This window comes from Grampus griseus (genome assembly GCF_964374135.1).
Source record: "Grampus griseus genome assembly, chromosome: 16".
Taxonomy (NCBI): domain Eukaryota; kingdom Metazoa; phylum Chordata; class Mammalia; order Artiodactyla; family Delphinidae; genus Grampus; species Grampus griseus.
The window spans coordinates 48,765,704-48,791,643 of record NC_139010.1 but is presented as its reverse complement, the minus strand read 5'-3'; the positions used below and the strand labels follow the sequence as shown (position 1 = coordinate 48,791,643).

At 34.8% G+C, this 25,940-nt stretch overlaps 1 protein-coding gene across 1 annotated transcript in view; it reads right to left on the bottom strand.

Moving 5' to 3' along the window:
* The window catches only part of PTEN (phosphatase and tensin homolog), a gene marked incomplete at its 5' end in the record, with an annotated part of 93,620 nt that overhangs the window by 51,341 nt on the left and 16,339 nt on the right, over nucleotides 1–25,940 (bottom strand). Inside the window, one exon of the mRNA XM_082672952.1 lies at nucleotides 15,288–15,372. Coding sequence (XP_082529078.1) covers nucleotides 15,288–15,372 — 85 coding nt within the window. The remainder of the gene's footprint in view (nucleotides 1–15,287; nucleotides 15,373–25,940) is intronic.

Here is a 25,940-nt window from a genome sequence, read left to right as displayed (position 1 = left end):
TCTGTAGGTGAGTCACTATTTGGTAACCATTTTTAATTCATCTGCTGTATCCATGTTGAATCAACATTTGCCCTTAGAACCCTAATATACCTACAATTACTACTGCTACTACTAAAACATGAAATTGGATTGTTGTTTTTCTTTTTAACACATAAATTATATCTGCCTTAATCCCATTAACACAGGCAAACTGCAACTATTCTAGCCCTTGACTATTTCCTTCTAGTCATCTTCAGGTTGTCAGAATTAAAATCAGTCATGTATCGGACACAAGGAAAGTATCTTGTGGAAAATGTACTTTTCACTCTTGCCTGCACAGTAGTACTTTCTCCTACATTATCTCAAGTTAAATAGAAGAGCAAAAATAAGAGCTTTATATTATATTCAGGTGAAAGGTAGTAATCCCCAGAACTAAAGAAAATCTATTCTATCTAAAGAGGTATAAAATTAGAAGGAAAAGAAATAAACAGTGTAGTAAGTAATCTATAACCCACTGAAAAAAATTCAGAAGGTTATTAAAAATATTATGAATAAGAAACCACCAAACATTTCTCTGAAGAAGTTGTATCATCTTGTGCTTTTACATGGATAAGAGTTCCAGTTGATCTACATCCTTGCCAACCCATTAGCCCTTTAAGTTTTAGCCACCCCATTAAATATGAAATAGGATCTCACTGCGTTTTAATTTTCATTTTCCTGATGATTGAGTTTGAATTTTTCATATGCTTATTGATCATTTATAAATCTTCTTTTAAAAAGTTTCTGTTCAGATCTTTTGCCCTTTATGGGGTTGTCCTCTTATGAATTTGTAACAGCATCTTTATACTGTGTTGAATTCAAGTCCTTTGTCAGATATATGCACTGCAAATATTCCTCCCAGACTGTGGCTGCTTTTTTATTCACTAATGGTGTCTTTCAAAAAACAGAAGTATTTAATGTTGATGAAGTTCACTTTGTCAATTTTTTCTTATACGGTTAATTTTGTATGTACTAAGAAATCTTTGACTAAACAAAAAGTCACAAAGATTTTCTTCTTTGGTGTTTTTATCTAGAAGTTTTATAGTTTTACATTTTCTTTTATGTTTCCATCTATAATCCATTTTAAGTTAATTTATGTGTACAGGCATACCTCAGAGATATTTTGAGTTTGGTTCCAGACGACTACAATAAAGCAGATATAGCAACAAAGCAAATCACATGAAATTTCTGGTATCCCAGTGCATATATAAAAGTTATGTTTGCACTATACTATAGTCTATTAAGTGTGCAATAACAGCATTATGTCTAAAAAAAACAATGTACCTACCTTAACTTAAAAATACCTTATTGCTAAAAAATGCTAAACATCACTTGACAACTCAGGGCTGCCATAAACCTTCAATTTGTAAAAAAAAAAAAAAATGCAGTATTTGTGAAGTGCAATAAAGTGAAGCATAACAAAATGAGGTGTGCCTGTATGATGAGAAAGGTTCATTTTACTTTTCATACTGACTTACAGTTGTTCCAGCTTCATTTGTTAATAAGCCTTTGTCAATTAATGTATATGTGAGTTTTTCTGGAATCTCTATTTTGCTCCATTGATCTACACTATATGACCCAGCAATTCTACTCATAGGTAGCCAACAGAAATGAAAATATATGTCCACAAAAGTCTTGCCCATGAATACTCATAGCGGCTTTGTTCATAATAGACCCAAACTGAAAACAACCTGAATATCCATCACAGGGGAATGGATAAATAAATTATATCATATCCATAAAATGGAATACCACTCAGCAATAAAAAGAACCAAATTACTAATAAAAGCAACAACAGGGATGAATTTCAAAACTATTATGCTAAAAGAAAGAAGCCAGACACAAAACAGTACATACTATATGACTACATTTATATAAAATTCTAGAACAGGCAAAACTTATCTACAGTGAGAGAAGACAAATTTAGAGATTGCCTGGAACCAGGGCTGGGGACTGATTGCAAAGGGGCATTAAGAAACTTTTTATGGTAATAGAAATGTTCTAAATCTTGATTGTGGTGATGTTTACATGGGCATATATATGTCAAAACTCAGTGAAGTGTACACTTAAAAAAGGTACATGTTGCATATAAATTATACCTTAAAAATTGGTTTTTAAGAGTAATATGATTATAAGCATCAATTTATAAAATGCAACCCACCTCAAAAAATCTCAAATTTATTTTGATTAATAGCAGACATAGCAATAGAAGGAGCACATCATCTTCAGGAATTAGAACTTTTTTGAATGAAAAGCAAAATGGCACTGTCTAGAATAGTAGTCCAATAGAACTTTCCACAATGATGGAAATGTTCTATATCTGTGCTGTCCAACACAGTAGACACTAGCCACATGTAGCTACTGAGCACTTGAAATGTGACTGGTGCAAAGGAAAATGAATGAGTAAATTTATTTTTAATGAATGTAAATTTAATCATAATCAGCTACATGTGGCTAGTGGCTACCATATTGGATAGCATAAGTCTAAAAGATGTATCTATGAAAAAATCCACTGGAATACAATGCACATGCTTCTTAGAAAGGAAACAGAAATGGGTATATTCTTGGGATAGAGAATAAAATTGAAACAGAAGAAAGATACAGTAATAACTGGGGACTTCACAACTGTCAAAATATCCACTGAAAAAGGTATTTTCAACTATATGCAATTTTCTAACAAATTCTTGATATTTTTTTATTAATTTTCTTTTATCAGTAGACTAGTAAAGAAGGGAACTACAATTTGGACACATTTCTAACCAAGAATGAGGAACAAGTTTGAGTGGAAATGCCAGGAAACAGGGAGAAAGTGTTCATATAATTTTAGAATTTACGTCAGACAAGGAAGGAAATACTGGCATAGTTAGATATGATACAGATCAGTAAAACGGATTTCAAAAGCTTCATTTAAATAACAGGCTATGAATTCATAACTCAATATCTAAAAGGAAAGACCATAGAGAGGCTTTAAAAACTAAAATTCTGTATAAACAATTACAAATGACTCTAGTTTAAAAAAGACAAAAGAGGAAAAACAGAAATTATCTAAGACCAATAAACATAGCTGCAGAGAATTTACCCACAACGTTATTTTAAAAATAAACAAACAAATAAATACATACCGCCAGAAAAAAGGAGGGAAATAGTTATAGATGAACATAAAAGAGTAACATATATAAAGGAACATAAAAATGGAAAAGACAAAAGAAAAGGCTTGGAGTGCGGGGCAATGTTTAGACTAAAAAAAGAACAATAAATAAGGTAGAATTCCATGAGTTAGACAGCTGTATAATGCTAGAGGTAGAAAAAAAGCAGGAACTCCTAAATCTCCTTTTCACTTCTATCTTCTCTGTCCAAGAGAATATTGCTCTGATTCAATAACTCAAGAGCGATTGGTACATGATATTTCTCTGGATTAAAAGCATTTTTTATTTGCAATTTAAGCAAGGCTATCTCTTAAAGAACATTTCTTAACAAACAGCTATCAACAAAAATCTCTGCTATTCCATGATTATACATATTAGTAGAGAAGACAGTTAACAATAAATAATTCAAACAGAAATAATCCACTAAGCTCTTTATCACTGCTTCATCTGAATCTTGTAGTTGTAAAATTCAAATGGCAAGAGTGGCATAGCATTATAAAAATGGTCTGAAGAAACGGTACCACTAATTTGCTAATTTTCAAAAAGTTCATAAAAATCATTAAGAAAAAAAATAATAATAGGGTGGTATACACAAACAAACCAAGGAAAAATCTGTTAAGACCAATAAAGATCACCAAGTTGTTTAATCTCAAAAAGAAATGCAATCAAAAATCAAATTATAACAAATAGTAAAAAGTTTTAAGTTTCATAATATTCAGTTCACCAAGACTGTGAGAGGGGCAAGACTCATACATGTTGGTGAGAATATAAAATGATACCATTTTTTAGTTTAAACCATGGACCCACTGGACCCACTGCAAAGAATTTACCTTAAGGATTATAAGTACTTGCAAAAGGACACCAAGATAAATGTGTGAAGCTTTTCATTAGAGCACTGTTTTCAATAGCAATAACTGGAAATACCCTAAAAAATGTATCTGGGCAGGCTGTTTATTATGGTATGATCATAAAATGGAATAAAAGACAACCAATAAAATAATCAATTATATCTCCACACCAATATGGAAAATTCCTAAGTATGTTAAATGAAAAAAGAATATGCAGTATGTTCTCATTTGTAATTCTTTAAAAAGTGAGTATAAGATGAAAACAATTTTTTAAAGAATATGTGAAACTTTTAATTGTAGATATCTTTGGGAAGAGGGTCTGAGGGTGGGACGTGTAAAATAGGAGAAATCTGTAGGGGATATTTGCCATCTCTAGGCTGCTGAGCATCCAAAACCATTCCATTTTGGAGAATTCAAGAGATGAGAAGCAAATACACCCTTCCCCATCTTGCTCGCATCACATGTACAACGTCTAAGATCAGTTATGTCCTTGTGTTCTGAACACTGAATCCCGGTAGTGAGAGCAAGGTGCGGAGCAGTCAGAGATTATTCAGAGAGATCCCCAGAGGAACTTAAAGTTTATGAGCACAGCCACCAATATCCAGTCATGGTGGCAGTATCGGGGACAGCAAATATCCAAGCAGCAATGTCCTCAGCATAGGATACTCTTATTATAACCTCTTGACTATGCCCTGCTTCTCTTAGCTTCTGAAAATCTTCAAAGTCTGGTTCTCTAGCTATGAGCTATCTAATATTTTTCAAAAAATTGTCTTCTAATTAAGCTAATTAGAGTTACCTTTTGTCATGTGCAACCAAGAACACTGACTGCTTTCTTTTATTTTCCTATAGTTTTCTTTTCTTTTTTTTTTAATGAGGGTTGGTGAAATCATACACATACTTTTTTGTGTGCTCCCTTTAATATTTGAACTTTACTGTAATTTCTTATCTAGCACTGTGGGCAACAGTGAGACAGGCAGGAGAATAAACAATCTATTTAAAAGAAAACATCACAGCATTTTTTTTTTAAAGGAGGGAGGGTAAGTTCTCTCAAAGAACTTGAATATTACTTAGGGAAACATTCAGCATGACTGTCCCTCCCACTTCCTCCTCTCTCCTCCCAAGGATTTCATGCCCACAATTGGCTCATTGCCTTATAAGTCTGATACAATGGAAAGGCGGAAAAAAGCAAGAAAACACCACTTTCCAAAGGGAAATGGGAAAATTTAACTGTGGATACTTGGAAAGTTGAGAATAAGAACTTAGACAAGAGCAGAGAGGTAATACCCTCAAAACTTAAAAAATCTTGAATTCAAATCTCTCTCATTTCTATACCTTATTTCAAATAATTTCATATATATATAAAATCTGAATTCATTAAAGACAGTTGTGAGAATAAACACTGTCTTATTTTTTAAGTCTTTCCTTTCCTCAAAGAATTCCTATGAGATAGTTCTAAATAAGCTTCCAATGTGCAAAATTTTTAAAATTATTTTTGTCAAAATAATATATAAACATATATATTCCAAGAGATATAAAAAGTTTGTAATAAAAAATTACTTGAGTGAAGATGGCAGAATAGGAAGCACTAGGAATGCATCTCCCCACCTAGACAAAAATTGTACTGGCATAATCTGTCTGATGTAACTATTTTGGAACTCTGGAGTCTATTCAAAAGCTTGCAGCTTCCAGGAGAAGGCCTGGACAGTAAATCACAGTTAATTTCAATTTCAACTCTTGGTGTGGTAGCAGCTATCCACCCCTCATCCCCTCCCAGCAGGCAGCCATGGATGTATTCCTGATGGAGCTTGTGGGACTTGTCCTCCAAATATCAGAGATCTGTGTCTTGATCCTTGACTGCTGCTTCTGATTACGATTATGGATGTGCAGACACAGAAGCAGGCTGCCATTGTTGCAATTCCCAACAATTGAAATGGCTTCCAGGGGATTTAGAGATCCAGAGCCTATTTTTTTTCCCTTTTCTTCTTTTGGGAGCCAGACATTTAAGAAGTATGACATCCATGAAAAGGATGAACACTAAGTCTTTCTGTGTGAACACTAGTCTTCAACTTCTTCGGGTAAACAGCCAAAGGGGTGCATTGCTTGACTGTATGGAGTAGGTGTGGTTTTGTAAGAAACCACCAACTGTCTTCCCAAAGTAGTTGTACACAGCGTGCTGTGGAGTTTTCATATACTGCCATATTGAATAGGAAGAGAGTTTCTGTATGCTACATACTGGATAATTCTACCTATAATACATTCTGGAAAAGTCAAACAGAAGCTTTACAGTGGAGACTGTAAAAACATCAGTGGTTGCCAGAGGCTGGGGAGAAAGAGGGATGAATAGCCGAAGCACAGACCACTTTTAGGGCAGTAAAGCTACTCTGTATGATACTATAATAGTGGATATATATTTATAATGATAAATTTGTCCATACCCACGGACTGTACAATACCAAGCCCTAATGTAAACTATGGACTTCACATGATAAAGATGTGTCAATGTAGGTTCATCAATTTTAACAAATGTACCACTCTGGTTGGGGACATCGATAATGAGGAAGCTATGCATGAATAGCAGGGGGTATATGGGAAATCTCTGTACCTTCTGCTCAATATAGCTGCAAATGTAATATGGCTCTAAAAAATAAAGTCTATTAAAAAAAAAACAACAACACTCCACAGCTAATGTGATATGCTATGGTAAAAGACAAAGTTTTTCCTCTAAAGTAAATAACAAGGCAGGAGGCCTGTTTTCGCCACTTCCATTCAAACATAGTACTGAATGTTCAAGCCAGAGTAATTAGGCAAGAAGAAGAAAAAAAGGCATCCAAATTAGAAAGAAAGAAGTAAAATTATGTTTGCAGATGACATGATCTTATATATAGAAAACTTTTAAGATGCCACAAAAAAATTGTTAGAATAAACAAATTCAGCAAAGTAGCAGCATACAAAATTAACATGCAAAAATCAGTTGCATTTTTATACAATAACAATGAACAATCCAAAAAGGAAAATTAAGAAAACAATTCTATTTACGATAGCATCAAAAAGGATAAAATATCTAGGAATTATCTTAAGCAAGGAGTTGAAATACTTGTACACAAAAAGCTACAAAACACTGTTAAAAAAAATTAAAGAAGACCTAAATAAACAGAAAGATATCTCATGTTCCTGGATTAGAAGACTTGGTATCGTTAAGATTTCATACCATACTATGCAATCTATAGATTAATGCAATTCCTATCAAAATCTCAGCAACTATTTTCTTTTGCATGAATAGAAAATTCCATCCTAAAATTCATATGGATTCTCACAGGACCCTAAATCGCCAAAACAACCTTGAAATAGAAGAACAACGTTGTAGGACTCACAATTCCTGATTTCAAAATTTACTTTGTACAAAGCTACAATGTATGGTACTGGCATAAAGACAGACATACACCAATGGAATAGAATACAGAGCTCAAAAATAAAACCTTGTATATACTGTCACATGATTTTTGACTAGTGTGCCAAAATTATTCAATAGAGAAAGGAGAGTCTTTTCAATAAATGGTGCTGGGAAACGTGGATATCCACTTGCCAAAGCATTAAGCTGGACTTTTATCTTACATCATATACAAAAATTAACTCAAAATTGATCAAAGACCTAAAACTATAAAACTCTTAAAAGGAAAGACAGGGGAAAAGCTCATGACATTGGATTTAGCAATGATTTCTTGGATGCAACACTAAAGACACAGGCAACAAAAAATAGATACACTGAACTGCATCAAAATTTGAAACTTTTATGTATCAAAGGACAAAAGCAACACAGTAAAAAGGCAACCCATAGGATGGAAGAAAATATTTGCAAATCACATATCTAATAAAGGATTAATATCCAGATATATAAAACTCAACAACAAAAAAACAAACCATCCAACTCATAAACAGGCAAAGGACTTAAATAGATATATCTCCAAATAAGATATAAAAATGGTCAATAAGCACATGAAAAGATGCTCAACATCATTTATCATTAAGGAAATGCAAATCAAAACCACAATGAGATACCACTTTACACCCATTCGGATGGCTATCATCCAAAAGAAACAACCAACCAAACAAAAAAAACCCAGAAAGCCCAGAAAATAGCAGTGTTGGCAACGAGGATGTGGAGAAATTGGAACATCTGTACATTGCTGGTAGGAATGTAAAATGATACAGCCACAGTAGAAAACAATACGATAGTTCCTCAAAAAATTAAGCGTGGAATGACCATTTGACCCAGCAATCCCACTTCTGGGTGTATACCTAAACAAATTCAAAGCAGAGACTTGAACACATACTGGTAGACCCATGCTCATACCAACATTATCTACAATAGTCAAAAGGTGGAAGCAACCCAAGTGTCCATCAACAGATGAATGGATAAACAGACTGTGGTATATACATACAATGACACATACCACAATATGGGTGAACCTTAAAGAAATTACACTAAGTGAAGTAAGTCACAAAAAGATAAATATTAAATGACTCCACTTATCTAAGGTACCTAGAATGGTCAAACATATAGAAACAGAAAATCGAACAGTGGTTTCCAGGGGCTGGGAGTAGGGGGAATGGGGAGTTACTGTTTAAAGAGTACATTTCAGTATGGAATGATAAAATAGTTTTAGAGATGGATAGCGGTGATAGTTGCACAAGAAAGTGAATATACTTAATGTTACTGAAACTGTACACTTAAAAATGGTTAAAATGAAATTACCTTATATATATTATACCACAATAAAAAAAAAATTACTCATTTCCATCTCTTTTCATCCTCAAACCCATATTTTTTCCCCCCAAAGCAACTACCCTCAAGTACTGGAATTCCTTTTCCTGGTATTTAATTCAGCATTTCTACATAATATACATAATAATGCTTTTTGTAGATTTATCAATTACCTACATATTTTCTGCCATGTTAGAGGAGGCTTACAAAACCAGTAGTACCCCCAACACAAATATTTCATTTCTCTTAATCCCCTCCAAATGGCACCATCACAATTTTGGGTTAAATAAATCAACAGATATTAAATTTAAATTGCTTCCTGTTTCTAACTCACCTAATTTCCTAAGAATCTATTATATTTTCTCCTAAATATTTCAATATCCACCTATAATTTCTTTCCCTGCAGCCCTCTGTCCTACTGCTCTAATCACTACTGGTTACTCTTCAGCTTTGTGGCACCGTTGTCACCCTGGGACTTTCCTTTGTTGTTTCTGAGTTGTATTCTCTGTTTATCGAAGCCCTTTTCTTTTCTTCCATGGATTATTTCCCTGTTTTGCTAGGGCACATCTTCTAGTAATCTCCTAAGATATGTTACAAGGACAAATTGTTTTTAGTCCTTGAGTGTCTTTTTTTTCCTACTCTTGCACTTGATTGATGGTTTGGCTAGACACAGAATTCTAGGCTGACTGCAGAACATCTGAAGTGCTGTTCCTCCATCTTCTATCTTTAATTCTACTGCTGAGAAGTTAGATGCCACTGATATTCCTAATCCTTTCTAAATGATCCTGAAAGCTTTTGAGAAATTCTCATTATTCTTGGTATTTTTAATTTCAAAATAATTTGCCTGGTATTGGCCTGTTCTCATTTATTGTGCTTGGCACTATATAGGTCTTTTCAATCTGGAGACTCAAATCCTAAAGAAATATCTGGTATAATACCAGAAACGATTTTCTTTGATGAGTTCCCACACTGTGTGGGGACCAACACTGTGTTAGGCCAAACAAAGGACATCAACAAGCTAGATGAGCCCAAGAGTTTCCAGTTTTTGTCCTCTGATATACAGGATTTTATGGTTATTAAGGAAATCAGCTTTGGAATCTGACAGACCTGGACTCAATCCTCAGCCTCAGTTCTTACCAGCTGTGGCACTTGGGGAAGTTAGCTTCTTTTAAACCATCTATGAAATGGTGATCGGTTTACTGTAGCAATTTAATAAGATGACGCATGTAAACTGCTTATACAACAGTAACACATGTATATAATAAATGTAAATGTTACCTATTATTAAAATATCAAAAATTGAATTGGTGCAGATAATTTAATCATTGTCAAATCCTTCATGGCTTCACTATTTGTAAAGAATAAGACTAACAGGGCTTCCCTGGTGGCGCAGTGGTTGAGTCCGCCTGCCGATGCAGGGGACACAGGTTCGTGCCCTGGTCCGGGAAGATCCCACATGCTGCGGAGTGGCTGGGCCCGTGAGCCGTGAGCCGTGAGCCGTGAGTCATGGCCACTGAGCCTGCGCGTCAGGAGCCTGTGCTCCGCAGCGGGAGGAGCCACAACAGTGAGAGCCCCGCGAACGGCAAAAAAAATAAAAAAATAAAAAAATAACAAAAGAAATGGGAGGCAGCAAATGGGGACAGGGTTTTCTTCTGGGGTGATAAAAAATGTTTTGGAACTTGACAGAGGTGGTGGTTACAAAACATTGTGAGGGTACTAAATGTAAGTGAATTGTGTACTTTAAAGTGGTTAATTTTATGTTATGGGATTTACATCTCAATAAAAAAAAGGAAGCAGGAAACAGAGAGGCAATATGAGGGAATTAGTCGAAAGCTGTTGGAAAGGGAGAGGGAACTGATATCCTTTCCTCTAAATTATTTTGAAGCTTTCCTCTAAATAATCTCTTTTCAACTCTTTTTCACTGAATAACCAATAATGGTAATGTTGAGATGACAAACACCTTTTTTATTGAAAATCAACATAAAATTAAGGTTGATTGAGAGATCAGCATGTGATTAAGAAAAGTTTTTTTGTTTGTTTGTTTGGTGGTACGCGGGCCTCTCACTGTTGTGGCCTCTCCCGTTGTGGAGCACAGGCTCCGGACGCGCAGGCTCAGCGGCCATGGCTCACGCGCCCAGCCGCTCCGCGGCATGTGGGATCTTCCCGGACCGGGGCACAAACCCGTGTCCCCTGCATCAGCAAGCGGACTCTCAACCACTGCGCCACCAGAGAAGCCCAAGAAAGAATATCTGAAATTTTTCTTCGGGAAGAAAATGTATAAAACAGGAAAGGGGAAGATGGACTTTTGAATCTATAATACAGCTGCTTATATATGGGTAAAAAAGCTGATAGTATACAAGACAATGAATAAAGGCTTTTTTCAAAAATCACTAAATATCAGGAGACTGAGCTCTAAGCATTTCCTCATAATAAATACAGAAATCTTCCCACATCTAAAATCTTTCCAATAAAAGAGGAGGAAGTAAATTATTTCCTACTGACAAACTAGAGGAAAATATTGTTATATACATCTTTTTTCATTTTCAACATTTCCCAAATTGTGCTCCATGGAACACTATTAGCACTAGAGAGATGCTATTTACTATACTACAAAAGAAAAGAGAGAGAGAAGGGGGAAAGGAGGGAGAGGAAGAGAAATGGAAAGAAAAGAAAAAAAAAAGGAAAGCAACATATTAAAATTTCATTCTTTGGAGATTTACAATGAGTAATAGCACATTAAAGCTTCTGCAGTAGGAAAGCCAGTTCACCTCTATTAAACCTAAACTTTCCTGATTTATTAGGTACAGAACAGTTCTCAAGCTACGTCTGTTAAACATATGAAGCATCAATTTGTTAAAAATTGCCTAGATTGGGCTTCCCTGGTGGCGCAGTGGTTGAGAGTCTGCCTGCTGATGCAGGGGACACGGGTTCGTGCCCCAGTCCGGGAAGATCCCACATGCGCAGAGCGGCTGGGCCCATGAGCCATGGCCGCTGAGCCTGTGCGTCCGGAGTCTGTGCTCCGCAACAGGAGAGGCCGCAACAGTGAGAGGCCCGCATACCAAAAAAAAAAAAAAAAAAAAATTGCCTAGATTTATACCAGATAACATGTAAATTAGATAACTTCAATATTAGCCTGAGGGATAAGATTAATACACACACACACACACACACACACACAAGATTAATATACATATCAAAGAATAATCAATCACCTGAATAAAACATTGTTTCATATTACCAGCTGGTCACAGCAAGAGTTTAGTGGCAAGAAAAAACGGGGAGAGAAGGCAGTATTAAGAAGAAAAAAAAATCTGGGAAGAGCTAGTTCTTCAACTTCCCTTCTATGAAATGACCCTGTCCTGTCCTGTCAATTCTGATCGCTTATTAAAGAAAACATTTGCAGTTAAGATAGTAAAAAATTTCAACTTGGTTCTCTTTTTCACCTCTTTTTATTTTTTACATTAAATTCCTGATCCCAGAAGGTAACTTCGAAAGGAGAAGTTAAATATCTGTCACAGAAGTATTACTCTGAGTACCTCAAGTATAAAATCTCACGTTGCTATAATAAACCATATCCCTAAACGGTTAAATAATTTAAGCATGAAGATATTTGTAATTTGATTTTATTTTACTCAAAGCAATGACGTACAGCAACAACCAAGTCTGAATTCTGTACAATATTTCCTGCTTGGGGGGAAAATCATAGGGAAAATATGGAATTAGAGAAGAAAAGGTAATTTTAAGTATTCTTTAGACATCCCAATGTCTAAATCCCCATGTTTTCTTTTTGTTAACAGAAAAGATATAAGAAAATACATTTTTCACTGAGATGTTATCATCTTTGAACCAAAAAGGAATCATTACTGATTAGTACTAGTGTCTCCAATATAGTGTAAGCCATTCAAGGAAATCAATTATTTAGGTACTAGAGACAGTCATTTCCATGGAGAGGTTAATCCTAACATGCAATCTACTTAGGAATTATTTATTTTCATTTTACTTCATAGGAAAAACTACATCTTCCTTCCTGGTCACTGTTCATCCTTTCTCATAAACTAAGGGAGGGTGGGTAACTGAGGCCAACAAAGCCTTACTGGCCATTTATCCACCAATCCAAAACAAAAACAAAACAAGCACAATGGGCTTCCCTGGTGGCTCAGTGGTTAAGAATCCACCTGCCAATGCAGGGGACACGGGTTCAAGCCCTGGTCCAGGAAGATCCCACATGCCGCAGAGCAACTAAGCCCGTGCGCCACAACTACTGAGCCTGCATGCCACAACTACTGAAGCATGCACACCTAGAGCCCGTGCTCCACAACAAGAGAAGCCGCCGCAATGAGAAGCCCCCGCTCGCCGCAACTAGAGAAAGTCCCACGCACAGCAACGGAGACCGAACGCAGCCAGAAACAATAAATAAATAAAATACAATAATAAAATAAATTTTAAAAAAAACAAGCACAGCATAGCTATTATGTTCAGTTGATAATTTTTCATTTTTATGTGCTATTACCATTATCACTGGGGTGACAAGATCAGTTGGCTAAAGTAACCACTGGCTAAATAACAATCCATACACATAAAACTCTTTTCAAGAGTGACATTTGAAAAAGTCAAAAGCTAGATAAAATAAACTTTAAAGAAGATAGAACAAATTTCAACCTTTGTTCCTGATTACAAGCTAAAGGTTTGAATCTTAATTCAGAGGCATAAAAGCAGAGGTTATGAAGTCAGAAGATGACAGATCAAAATACTTCCCAGCACAGTAGTTGCTTGATGACGTTATTACAACCTAAGATCTGATAGTCATACGTATAGAACCAGAAACTGGACTTTATCAGTAATCTGAAACATGATCAGTCAGCCTCAGTAAATTCAGTCAAAAGAGACTAATTCACATTCAGAAGAGGACAATGTAAAAATTACGATAATTTATCACAAGGATATCCTTACAGTGATCAGAAAACGCATCCTCTGCTCAGAGTACTCATACTCCTTTTCCGTATAAGTATTAACCTGACTTGGTTGAATACAGAATTATAGTAATGTGAAGTAGACAGACTTCAGAGATGTTTCGTCTAGGCCATAAAGAGGCCTGATAAACACTCCTGCACCACAGCAGCAAACACATGTTTCATGACTGCACTGCTCATTTCCCAGATTCTCCATCTCTTGAGTCAAACTTTACCTCTCTTATTCTTTTTTCTATCATTCACTTTATTTTCTGTAGATGGGTATTATCACTGACTAAGCCATATCAAGCTGTTGCTCCCATGGATCTGCGATATTACACATTCTTCCATCGTGTCCTGCCCAACTATGAGAAGGCAAATTCATTTCCTATTTTCAAGTTCTTAAATAGTTCCTCTGACAGCCTCATGTACCATCTATAACCGTAACAGAAACTACAAAGAACTCTGGGAGTTTTTTGTAGATACTGAAATTTAATTCTGAACACAACATTACAAAAATCCAATTGGATACAACTCATACTGCAAAAATGTAAATATACTCTGGCTCAAAGCAAATTGCTAAAAATTAACCACTTAGTAAAACAACAATGCCTAGCTCATGTAAGAGTACAGATAGTCTTATATACTAAGACAACTATTTAAAAAGGATTCTACATCTGCAAAAAGCTTTACAAAGTGTTTTCCTGCGCATTATAACATTTAATTCTCATAACCACCAAATATTTAAATTGAAAGTCTCCAAAAAAGATACTTCTGAGAGTACAGGGAATGATCCAAAATTTTAACTTTTAAAAGCCAATTAAAGTTCCTACTGACATTTTACAGTTAATTTATTTATACACATATTTTTTGCTCTGAAATTAGAAAACATATTGACTATTTACACAGCAGACAAAAATTCCTTCTCTCATAAAATATATTACGTACTCTTAGGTCATAAGTGTATTTAAAATTACTTAAATGAGCCTTGAGAACTACTGTTCAGAACTGAATGATAATTACACTTAGAAAATTATGCAAAATTGTAAAGCAAACACTTAGGCTTTGGTATGCCCAGCAACTCCTTTCTAGATCCCCTGTACCAAATACTTCTTCAGGTCCTTGGCACACTTATGCCCCATTATAAACTGCTCTATGTAAAATTACATGGTACCAGGTACCTACACCTTAGCATAAATAAATTTAAGTGAATAAATCCACTCAGGATTTTAAGGATAATACCCAATTGTGAAATAAAAGACAAAAATCATAGTGTAATGGAATCCAGACATTAAACTGGTGAGGGGCATTTTATGGAGTCCATGAAATCATATCACATACACCTGATTATGTAAAAGGTCAGTTCTTATCAAATGAGTTTTATCCCATTGAGGCTGAGTAGGTACGTGAAGCAAGAAAAAAGCAGTTATAGGTCACCAACATAATAAAAATAAAGTTTACATCACAATGTACATCTTTTTCTGTGGTTTAGAAATCTTTTCTAAATGAAAATACAACACGAATATACATCAATATTTGAAACAGAAAATTAAAGAGTTCTTACCTTACTACATCATCAATATTGTTCCTGTATACGCCTTCAAGTCTTTCTGCAGGAAACCCCATGGCAATAATGTTTGGATAAATATCTGAGTACTTAAGTTAAGGAAATATGCAACAATGCAAATTACATGTACACATTTTAAAACATTAGCTGACTGAAATACACAACAATGCAAACTACATGTACACATTTTAAAACATTAGCTGATTGAAATACACAACAATGCAAACTACATATACATGTTTTAAAACATTAGCTGATTATAAAAAGCAGCTTTCCCCACTACAAGCTACGCTTATAAAAGATTGTCAAATGTATTTACTTATAAGCCATCATGTGTAATTAAGAAATACAGGTAAATACATTGATCCCCCAAAAGATCCTCAAAGCAATTATACGACAAAACAATTTTTAAATCCTTCTACTCAGTATATTGAGAATGCACCTAAGGTAAAAGGTAACTTCCATATTTACAGTCCTAAAGTATCAGGACAAAACTCAAAATAAAAACAAAACAAAAAACAGCGTACAACTTCTCATTTCTCATGGTTGTAAAAGGTACTACAGTATAGAGAAAAGTAGATACAATTAAGAGTTACAAAGTCAGATTTAAGAACTGGCTATGCCTCTAAACAGTTGTATAAATTGGACAACTCAACCTTTCCTATTCTACACAATAGTTAGGTTGAGAAGACCATTATGATCTCTTCTAGCCCTTGGTATTTATGACTTGATAATGCTGAACTGAGGTAGAAACTTATTCTCATTTCCAAACAAGGTAACCAATATTTAGCATGCCCATTCTATTAACTTATGTTATATATTACAGTTGCATAAAACAAACTTCTACCCTCAAAGATTTGTATCAGATTAACCATAAAAAAGCACCAATAATTTACATTTCTATGCATTTTGTCCATCATACTAGCTCTCATTCTTGAGCTCTATCAACCCTCTCTAATCTCATGATTTTCTGACACAGAAACCAGCCAAGCTAATCTGCCTTAAGCCACTCAAGACCATCTCTAAAGCTCTATGCCCACCTACTTGGACCCATTCATCTTCCAAATACAATTTAAAATTCACCATATCCAGTGCCCTTTTAGAGATTTTTTTTCTTTATTTCTGCTGCATTCACACTATTGAGCTTATTTCAGTATTATTTTCAATCTAAAAATAACTATTAAATTACTAAAAGCTTTCACTTTGATATATCATTATAATTTAAGAAAAGATTATATTACTATATGTTCTACCTTTATGATTACTAGTACTGCTTGGACAGATCTACAGAATATTTTAAGAAAAAATGTGCAAAACAGAGTATATAGTATGTTACCTTTTGTATAAAAGAGATATTTTATAAAAGAAATATTTATACATATTTTTGTTTGAATTTGAACCCTCCCACACACACACACACACACACACACACACACACACACTGATAACTGAGAAACTAACAAAAATGGTTGCTTCATAGAGAAGGGGAGGGGAAAGAGGGAAGCACACATTGAAACAAATCTGTTAAATATCAAATTGGTAACCAGGAGAAAGGATTTATTTCAAGGGTTATTTGGACACTAATTTTACTGTACTTCTGGGCAGGAAGTATTCTAAGTAGGAAGAGAACTAAAAAGAAATTTTAAACTTCTTCCGATAGTTTATTTCTAATAATATCAGTATTGATACCTTCAATTTTTTTCCTTATATTATAGGAAAAAACAATGAAGTTATGTTAACGACTTGAAGATTCATGATTATTACTGTAAGAGAAAAGAGATACCATTATAAAATCAAGAACTCAAGTAATAACTGAATATATTAATGTGAACTCATGTTTGTAGAACTCTATATTGTTTAGGTCTTTTCAAAGAAATGACTTAGAAGTATGTCACCTTAGCAGTAGTAAACACTTCTAGAACCCGATTTCATCCCTAATATCATAATACACTAAAGGGTACCAACTCCTTGGAAAACTGGTAGATGTCAGATCTGGGGCAGGGAAGGTACAAGGTGAGCCTGGGATATCTTTCTGTGCCAAAAAGCAGGAAGGCATACAGAGATTAGTGGTCTATATCAAACAGACATAGGAGCTAGCATGAAGGATATCACAATGGCTCAATGTGTGACAAACTGAGTATCAAAGAAAAATTTTAAATGGTAGTAAATTAAAGAATCCTGAATAAAATGAAAATCTGTGAGTCTATAAAGATACTCAAAACAGAAAAAGTTAGAGCAACTAAATAAAAAATTATTTTCATTTATAACTTTTGATAAAAGTGGCTATTGGAATAGTTCTTTACTTTGAAATTGGTGAAGGGGGAGATTAAGGATTTATCCTACTTTTCCTGTAGGAACTCTATTTCAGGGAAAGCAAATAACTCCATTTCATAAAGCAAACGCAACAGAAAATACTAGTTAATAAACATAAAAAGACAGAATTAGGAAAATCAAACTTTGCAAGCCCTAATAAAATTATTGATTTAGGCAAGGATCAACAAATGGTGCTAAACCAACAGGTATTAGATAATGAGGACCTGAACTTTCGTACAGAGCCGAAGTAACACTGCACAAAATATCTTCTAATGTAAGAAGACAAATATAATTGAATAATGGGCAGAAAAGACTGTCATCACCCAATTTCAGTGGTCAATCTCAGCATTACCAAGAAAGTTAAGTAGAGATCACATAACTTTTGATGTGCTGCAATATGAAGAACACAGCATCATCTATGATAGCCAAATCGTCTTCAAGCTGCAAATCCACCAAGCACTTAGAGATATAAATTCTAACTTACAGACACTATATGAGATAGAACAAGCTAAATGACATTATGATCATAAACTGGACAAATTCAAAAGGTCTGCCAGACATGATGCAGTCTCTTTCAAATTATCTTTTTAAAAAGTCAAATATCATTTTAAAAGGTGAGGAGGGGAGGGATGGGTAGTTATCCTTGATTTAGAAAGACATAAGTGTTCTAACAGTCAAGTTCACTGGTACAATCCTGTTCTGGTTACTGTTTTAGACAAACCAGCCATTAAGGACATTTTAAGAAATTTTAATATGATCCGAGGATTGGTTGAGATGAAAATTTACAGAAATGGAAGAGTAGACGTTATTGACTGAAAAAAAGGTTTCAAGAGCGAAGGTACAGTGTGACACCATTTTGATAAAAGAAAACATATACAGTATACCTGTATACTTAATTAAATTATGTAGACAAAAAGATTACAAATTAAAGTACTAAAAGTAATAATCTCTAGATGATAGGAATATATATTTTTTCTCATTTTTGCTTGTTCTGTATTTTTGGTATGATGCACCTGTACTATTTCTATAACGGGTTTTTTGTTTTTTGCTTTTTGCGGTATGCGGGCCTCTCACTGTTGTGGCTTCTCCCATTGCGGAGCACAGGCTCCAGACGCGCAGGCTCAGCGGCCATGGCTCACGGGCCCAGCCGCTCCGCGGCATGTGGGATCTTCCTGGACCGGGGCATGAACCCGTGTCCCCTGCATCGGCAGGTGGACTCTCAACCACTGCGCCACCAGGGAAGCCCTCTATAACGGGTTTTAAAAATTATGTTTGTTTTATAATTATCTCCAAATCTATTTACTAAGTGTCTTGACAAAATATTGTCTTTCCCTATATGACTTACAATCAGCTTTGTATGTAGTTTTTTAAAATGCTGAATTTCTTTTAAAAAAAAAGTATAATAATAAAAGTATCTAAGACTTAAATAGCTTTTACTATGGGCCAGGAACAATTTTTGTCACTTTAAGAATACATAAATTCACCCTCAACCTCAAAGGGTTCTTCTACTATAAAGACTCCAAGAGAAAACCGTTAGGATTAACATTTTTAACATCACGAATATTAGCTGTCATCTATTATTCTCACATAAGAAAGTAGCCCCACTTAAAAATGTAGCCTTATTCAATTAACAAAATGTTTTAGCATATTGTATCCACTCACACACACACACAAAAAAACCAAAACAGGGCTCCCCTGGTGGCGCAGTGGTTGAGAGTCCGCCTGCCAATGCAGGGGACACGGGTTCGTGCCCCGGTCTGGGAAGATCCCACATGCCGCGGAGCGGCTGGGCCCGTGAGCCACGGCCGCTGAGCCTGCGTGTCCGGAGCCTGTTCTCCGCAACAGGAGAGGCCACAACAGTGAGAGGCCCACGTACCGCAAAAAAAAAAACCAGAACAGAGGCTCAAATTAAGCCTACAGCAGTACAATTCCTGAAAATGAATCATCTTTACTTTTTAACTCTGTCTTATAGAGTAGAAACATAAGAAAATGGGAAATAACAGTCAGAAGAAAATGAGGCAGCAGCAGGGAACCCAAAGCAGTGGCAGCTGCCACAAATCTGGAATTCCTACCTAAAAAATTATAAATACATTTTAGTAAAAAATATAAATTGAAATAATGCCAAGTTTTTCTGAGCAATGCAACAGAAAATTTTTTATGTAAAAAAATTTTTATTACTACTAACAAACTTACCTAACCATTAATCTCTGTGAGAATGCTAGTAAGATTCTAGCCTTATAGAAAAGCATAGAAGTGGGGGGAGGGATAAATTAGGAATTTGGGATTAACAGATACACACTACTATATATAAAATAGATAAACAACAAGGACCTACTGCACAGCACAGGGAATCATATTCAATATCTTGAATAACCTATAATGGAAAGGAATATATATATTCTTATAATCATATATATATAAAACCGAATCACTTTGCTGTACTCCTGAAACACTGTACTTCATTCAATAAATTTAAAAAGAAAGAAAGAAAGCAAAGCATAGAAATATAAAGCCCCTTGAAATGCAGTCATTTTAACAAGGACTAAACTCAAATTTATCCGTGTACTATGAATACTAACTAATAAAGTAAATAAGGCTGGAAAGGGCTTGGTTAACTTACTTAAGAAAAATACTTATCAGTAACTACACATAACTGGGGATGTTATATACTCGTTAAAGTAAATTCAGTCAGCCCCCTCCTTTATTTACTTAATTAGGAGGGGGCCGACTGAATTTACAGATTTCCAAAACTGATGTCAGCAACTAATACTAATGTCCAAACACATTTTGAACATTCAAAAACACACTGAACATTGTGCAAGGGGCACTGAGAACATAAGACTAAGTAAGCAAAGATTACAGCACTCTAGGAGTTCCTATTCTATCAGGGAAGAAAGACGCACAGACATACAACTATGCCAAAGGCCCCATTATATATACATAAGATCAAGATATTTTAAGAGCCAGAGAAAGAGGGATTAATTCTGTAGAGGCAGAGATACAGCTTCACAAAGTAGGTAGTAGTATGTTAGATAATCCTTAAGAAATAGGTCATACAGCAGTAAACAAAGGAAGAAACAAGAACAATTACAACATTTCAAACAGAGGGTAGAGCAGATACATGGAAATACATAAAATATTCAGAAAAAGTGAGCAGTCCAGTATAGCTCACACACAAAGCTTTATGGAGAAGGTGGCAGGACTGACAGAAGATTAGGTCTGGTTTTAAGGATGCTGTGACAGGAAGTTCAATTCAATCAGACAGATAAGGAGTCAAAGGCCAGGATCAACATGGGAGTTTCTTGCAGAGCAATAATCCAATCCTTCCTTTAAATAGAATCTAGGAATTTAGCCTTCTTAAGGTTTCATTTTTCCTCAGACTCCCAACTTCCCTATTCATACAGTTTGAGATTTTACCCAACACTTTGGCATCCATCATAAATTAGAAAAACAGAGAACATGTCCCAGACAGTACGCCAAATACATTCTCATTTAATCCTAACAATCCTATGAAGTAACATTACCACTTCACAGATGATGAAATTGAGGGTCAAAAAGATTGGTCCCAAAGCCAGCAAGTAGTTAGTTACAATTCAAACCCATTATGTACGTAACTCTAAAGCCCAAACTTTTTGTACCATTCTGCCTCAAAAGATTAAGATTTTCTATACTTCCAAATCAATAGTAAAAATATAAAATTTTCAAAGGGAGCATATTCAAATGAAAGTAATTTACTAATCACACGTTAAAACTAAAAAACTTCTAAAAGACAATACAAAAATCTACTGGTATTTCCAAAACTGATGTCAGCAACTTACGAATGCTCAATTTTGAGGCAAACATTTCTCATGCCAAGAATTATGTCAATAAATAAAACCTTTCTAACATATGACTTTTTTGCTTCCCATTAAAATTTTTATGACATACTTTTTTAGACAATTTAAACCAAATAGGAATAACTGAGGTGGGGGGAAAAATATATATATATATATGACTTCTAATACAGAACAGACTTAACTTGCACTTACTGGATATTATTTTGAATAATAAAAGTGGGCTAATAAAAGTACCTATCATATAGGGTTGTTATAAAGATTAAATGATTTAATATATGAACAATGCCTAGAACACAGTGATGTCTATGAACTGAACAAATGGTATAACCATAGATCTTAAGAGCCCACCGCTATTTGGTTGGTTTTCAATGACAATGACTTGTTGAATAACCTAACCCTTCTAAAGAACATCAAAACCCAACAGAATCTTTAACTCTTTAAAATCTTTACTATATCAATTTGCCTTTTTACTTAACTTAAGAACATACGCAAAATATAACTCCAAAAGGAAAAAAAAGCCTTCTTTCCCAGTGGCTCCTGCACATGCAACAAGGAGAGAGTAAGAAATGCATACATGGTACTATCTTGCCTAGGTCGGATGCCACCATAGCTACAGGAGATCTGATATGCACTGGACAGTCTTTCCCCACTCCTCCTCCTTCAAGTAAACATGTTAAAATGTGTTTTGTTTTCCTTTAATTGAGGTATAATTTACATAAATACACAGATCTTAAGTGACTGGTTTATGAGTTCTGATAATTATATACAGTATACCATGTTTGATTCAAGTGCTACAACAATCCCTTCACACCACAGAACACTGTCCCAAAGAAAATAATGAATAAATAATAGTTAAGTTCTAAAATCTGTGCACAGAAGTTGATTCAACCCATAATATAAATGACCTATTATAAAATAATGTGGCTACTATGAGTTAAATAATTTTTTATTGGCTGTTCTAAGCATCCAAGCATAACTTAAAACACTAAAAATATGTTCGAAGTTACCTCTAATTAACAAAACATCTTTCAAAAAACATGTGACTTGAGATCTCATGAGTCTACCTTATCTCAGAAATTTATTTGAGCCTAAATTAATGGGGTTTAAACTATAAATTTACCTTGAATTTTCAAATAGAGGATAACAACCAAAAATAGCTCCCTAAGATACTTTGTTTTACTACTTACCATTCCATTGCACATTTTATTAAAATGACAAGGGAGGGAAAAAATAGCTCCCTAAGCTTTATTTTATAACAATGTGTTCCTGACACAGATTGAATCTTATTTTAAATATGATAATTACCGGGGGCTTCCCTGATGGTGCAGTGGTTAAGAATCTGCCTGCCAATGCAAGGGGCACGGGTTCGAGCCCTGGTCCGGGAAGATTCCACATGCTGCACAGCAACTAAGCCCGTGCGCCACAACTACTGAGCCTGCGCTCTAGAGCCCGCGAGCCACAACTACTGAAGCCCATGCGCCACAACTACTGAAGCCCGCACACCTAGAGCCCGTGCTCTGCAACAAGAGAAACCACTGCAATGAGAAGCCCGCTCACCACAACTAGAGAAAGCCCACACACAGCAGCGAAGACCCAACACAGCCAAAAATTAATTAATTAAAAATAAATAAATATAATTACTAACAGTAAAGCAGTTCTGAAAAGTTTCTCTGTAGTACTCTGTATAGTATATAGATATACTTATCCCTTAACTTATAAACTGAAGTGCAGTGCTCGTATACAAACCAATAAATACTTATTTTTCCTGCCATAATTATTTTAAGGAAAATTATTTCCACAGACCACATAAAAGCTATTTTTAGAATTCTAGTTAACTGAAAGTTGTACAATGTGAAGCTATAGCATACGTGGAACACGACAGGTCAAATAAAAAGTGACATACAGATTTTAGAGAGGTAGTGATCAAAAAGTTTCAAAAGCAAATCTCAAGTTGCCTGGCTCACAAGAGGAACACTGAGCTAAACTGGCAGCGGGAGTAAAGGAATAAAGTCAGACTAACAAAAGACAACAAGAATCAAAGCATGTTAGCAAATACCAGGACATCACCATTTAATTTCATTTTCGAGGAATTTCTGGAGCTTTTCTCCTGATTTCTGTCAGTGCTTTCAACTCACAGACACTTAAGGCTCAGGTGAGAGGAAAAGAAATTCAGCCACTCATTCATTAACTACATCAGCTTTACATTTCTTTCAACAAATTTTAACAGGTTTAAATTTAACAAATACTTTCCAAGTATGTCACAGTTAATCCACATTATCAACTTTTATAATCACATTATGTTTTAAATACCACCCATGCTCATAGACTTCTATGACTTTCTCATTTAATAAAAGATTTTATATTTCTTAACTAGATTTTATTTTTCCCTAATAAGTGTGTTAAATGTTTGGATCTGGTTTCTGATGATTCTATTGGGAGGAAAGCAGAAATAGGAGTTTCTTGAATTTCCCAGTTGATAAAGTGTTAATTGTTCAGTATTTAAGATCATCTGCCCTAATATACATCATATAATCATCCCTGTACAGACCAAATTAATGCAGCCTAAAATTTTATTTTCTAAAATGAAAAGGGTATGTAGATACAAAAGCATGAACTACAGAAATATGAAGAGAAAGAATGCTCAAAAAGATGGGAATTTTAAGAATAAAGAAGAAATGTCCAGGAACAACACAGGACACAGGAACTCTAAAATATTTACTAGATGACAGGCCCTGTACTAAGTACTTAATGCATACTGTCATTTAATATAGAAAACCAGAATTCCATTCTTAGCTTTGCAACTTAAAAGCCTAGAGTTCAGATTAAGTTAATCTCTGAGCCTCAAATATTTTTGTTTTTCTGTAAAACAATGATAATAACACTTGCTGTAACTTCTTCACCGGTTGTTTCAAAGATCAAATGCGATATTGGAAATATCTTTAAATCTGTAAAACTGCAAAGGGGTCTACAATTGTAAATAAGGGGTTGTTATTATTTGAGGTTGCATAAGTTAGAAATGTCCTGTTATTTTTTAGTTTAAATGTCTCATTACAAGGCAACTCAAGACAGTTTTCATAAACAAATTATATTAACTTAAATTCACATTAGCATAAATTTTAGGTTCCTTTTAACACTTTTTAATTATCTGCTAGCAGTGCCAAACCAGAAAGGAAAACTGACTGCCAAATCACTTAGGAACTCCACTGAAGTTTTCTACTTCTCCAAGCAATTTGAACCTCACAACTTTCTTTGATGTTTTTATATTATACCAACTCTTCTTGACTGAAAAGTTTACACAAGTTTATATCTCACTTTCTGAATGAAAAATTACATTCTTCTAAGGTAATATCAAGAATTGCTAGTAATTCTTCCACTTAGAAACAATACTATAAACTGGTTCGTTTGGCAAGAAATCTGCAATCATGTGACTTCCCTGGTGGCGCAGTGGTTAAGAATCCACCTGCCAATGCTGGGGACAAGGGTTCCAGCCCTGATCCGGGAAGATCCCACATGCTGCAGAGCAACTAAACCCATGCGCCACAACTACTGAGCCTGCGATCTAGAGCCCGCGTGCCACAACTACTGAAGCCCGCATGCCTAGAGCCCATGTTCAGCAACAAGAAGCCACCTCAATGAGAAGCCCGCGCACCACAACGAAGAGTAGCCCCCACTCGCTGCAACTAGAGAAAGCCCGCGCGCAGCAATGAAGACCCAATGCAGCCAAAAACATAAATAAACTAAATAAATAAAGGAATGAGCATCTTAAAAAAAAAAAACAAGAAATCTGCAACCTATAGAGCCATGAAACTGCTGTATCTTTTATTCCAACAATCCCACTCTAACAATATAATCTAAAAAAACAAACCAAGGAAAAAAAACTATACAAAGATTATTTACAATAGTGCTGTTTAGCAAACCACGATATTTAGCCTGATGAAATATTACCTATATAGCTATTAAAATAAGTATCCATCGACAGATAAAAATCTGTGATAAAAGAGAACACAGAACAGTATGAAAACACTGATTACAAGGATCTAATTATGTTCATATGTACATTAACAAACAGGGAAAGATAATTTCCAGTGACAAATATCTGAAATAGAAGTAACTTTTTTCTATTAAATTGTTCAAATTTAAGAATCATTTTGAAAACATTTCAAGCTAGATATATTGATTACACTGAGGTTAAAAAAAATCTTTTTAAAGGAATAATCAAGGCACTGAAATTTATTTAAATTTAATCAAATTAGAGCCATGGAAAAATATCAAGTCACTGATAATGCAAGCAATAGTCTAAAATCCAAAGTACAATTTTCTAGTGTATTAGCTGAGGGATTATTAGTCCCCTCAACTAACTGAATCAATTCTTCTCCAGAGTAGTTTGTTAATTATGAAATAATATATCCACAACTGTTCAAGCCTACATCTGTGAACCTCTAAAAATTTAAGTTGCCCAACTAACTGGTTTTAACGAGTATACCAAACAATTACCTTCTTC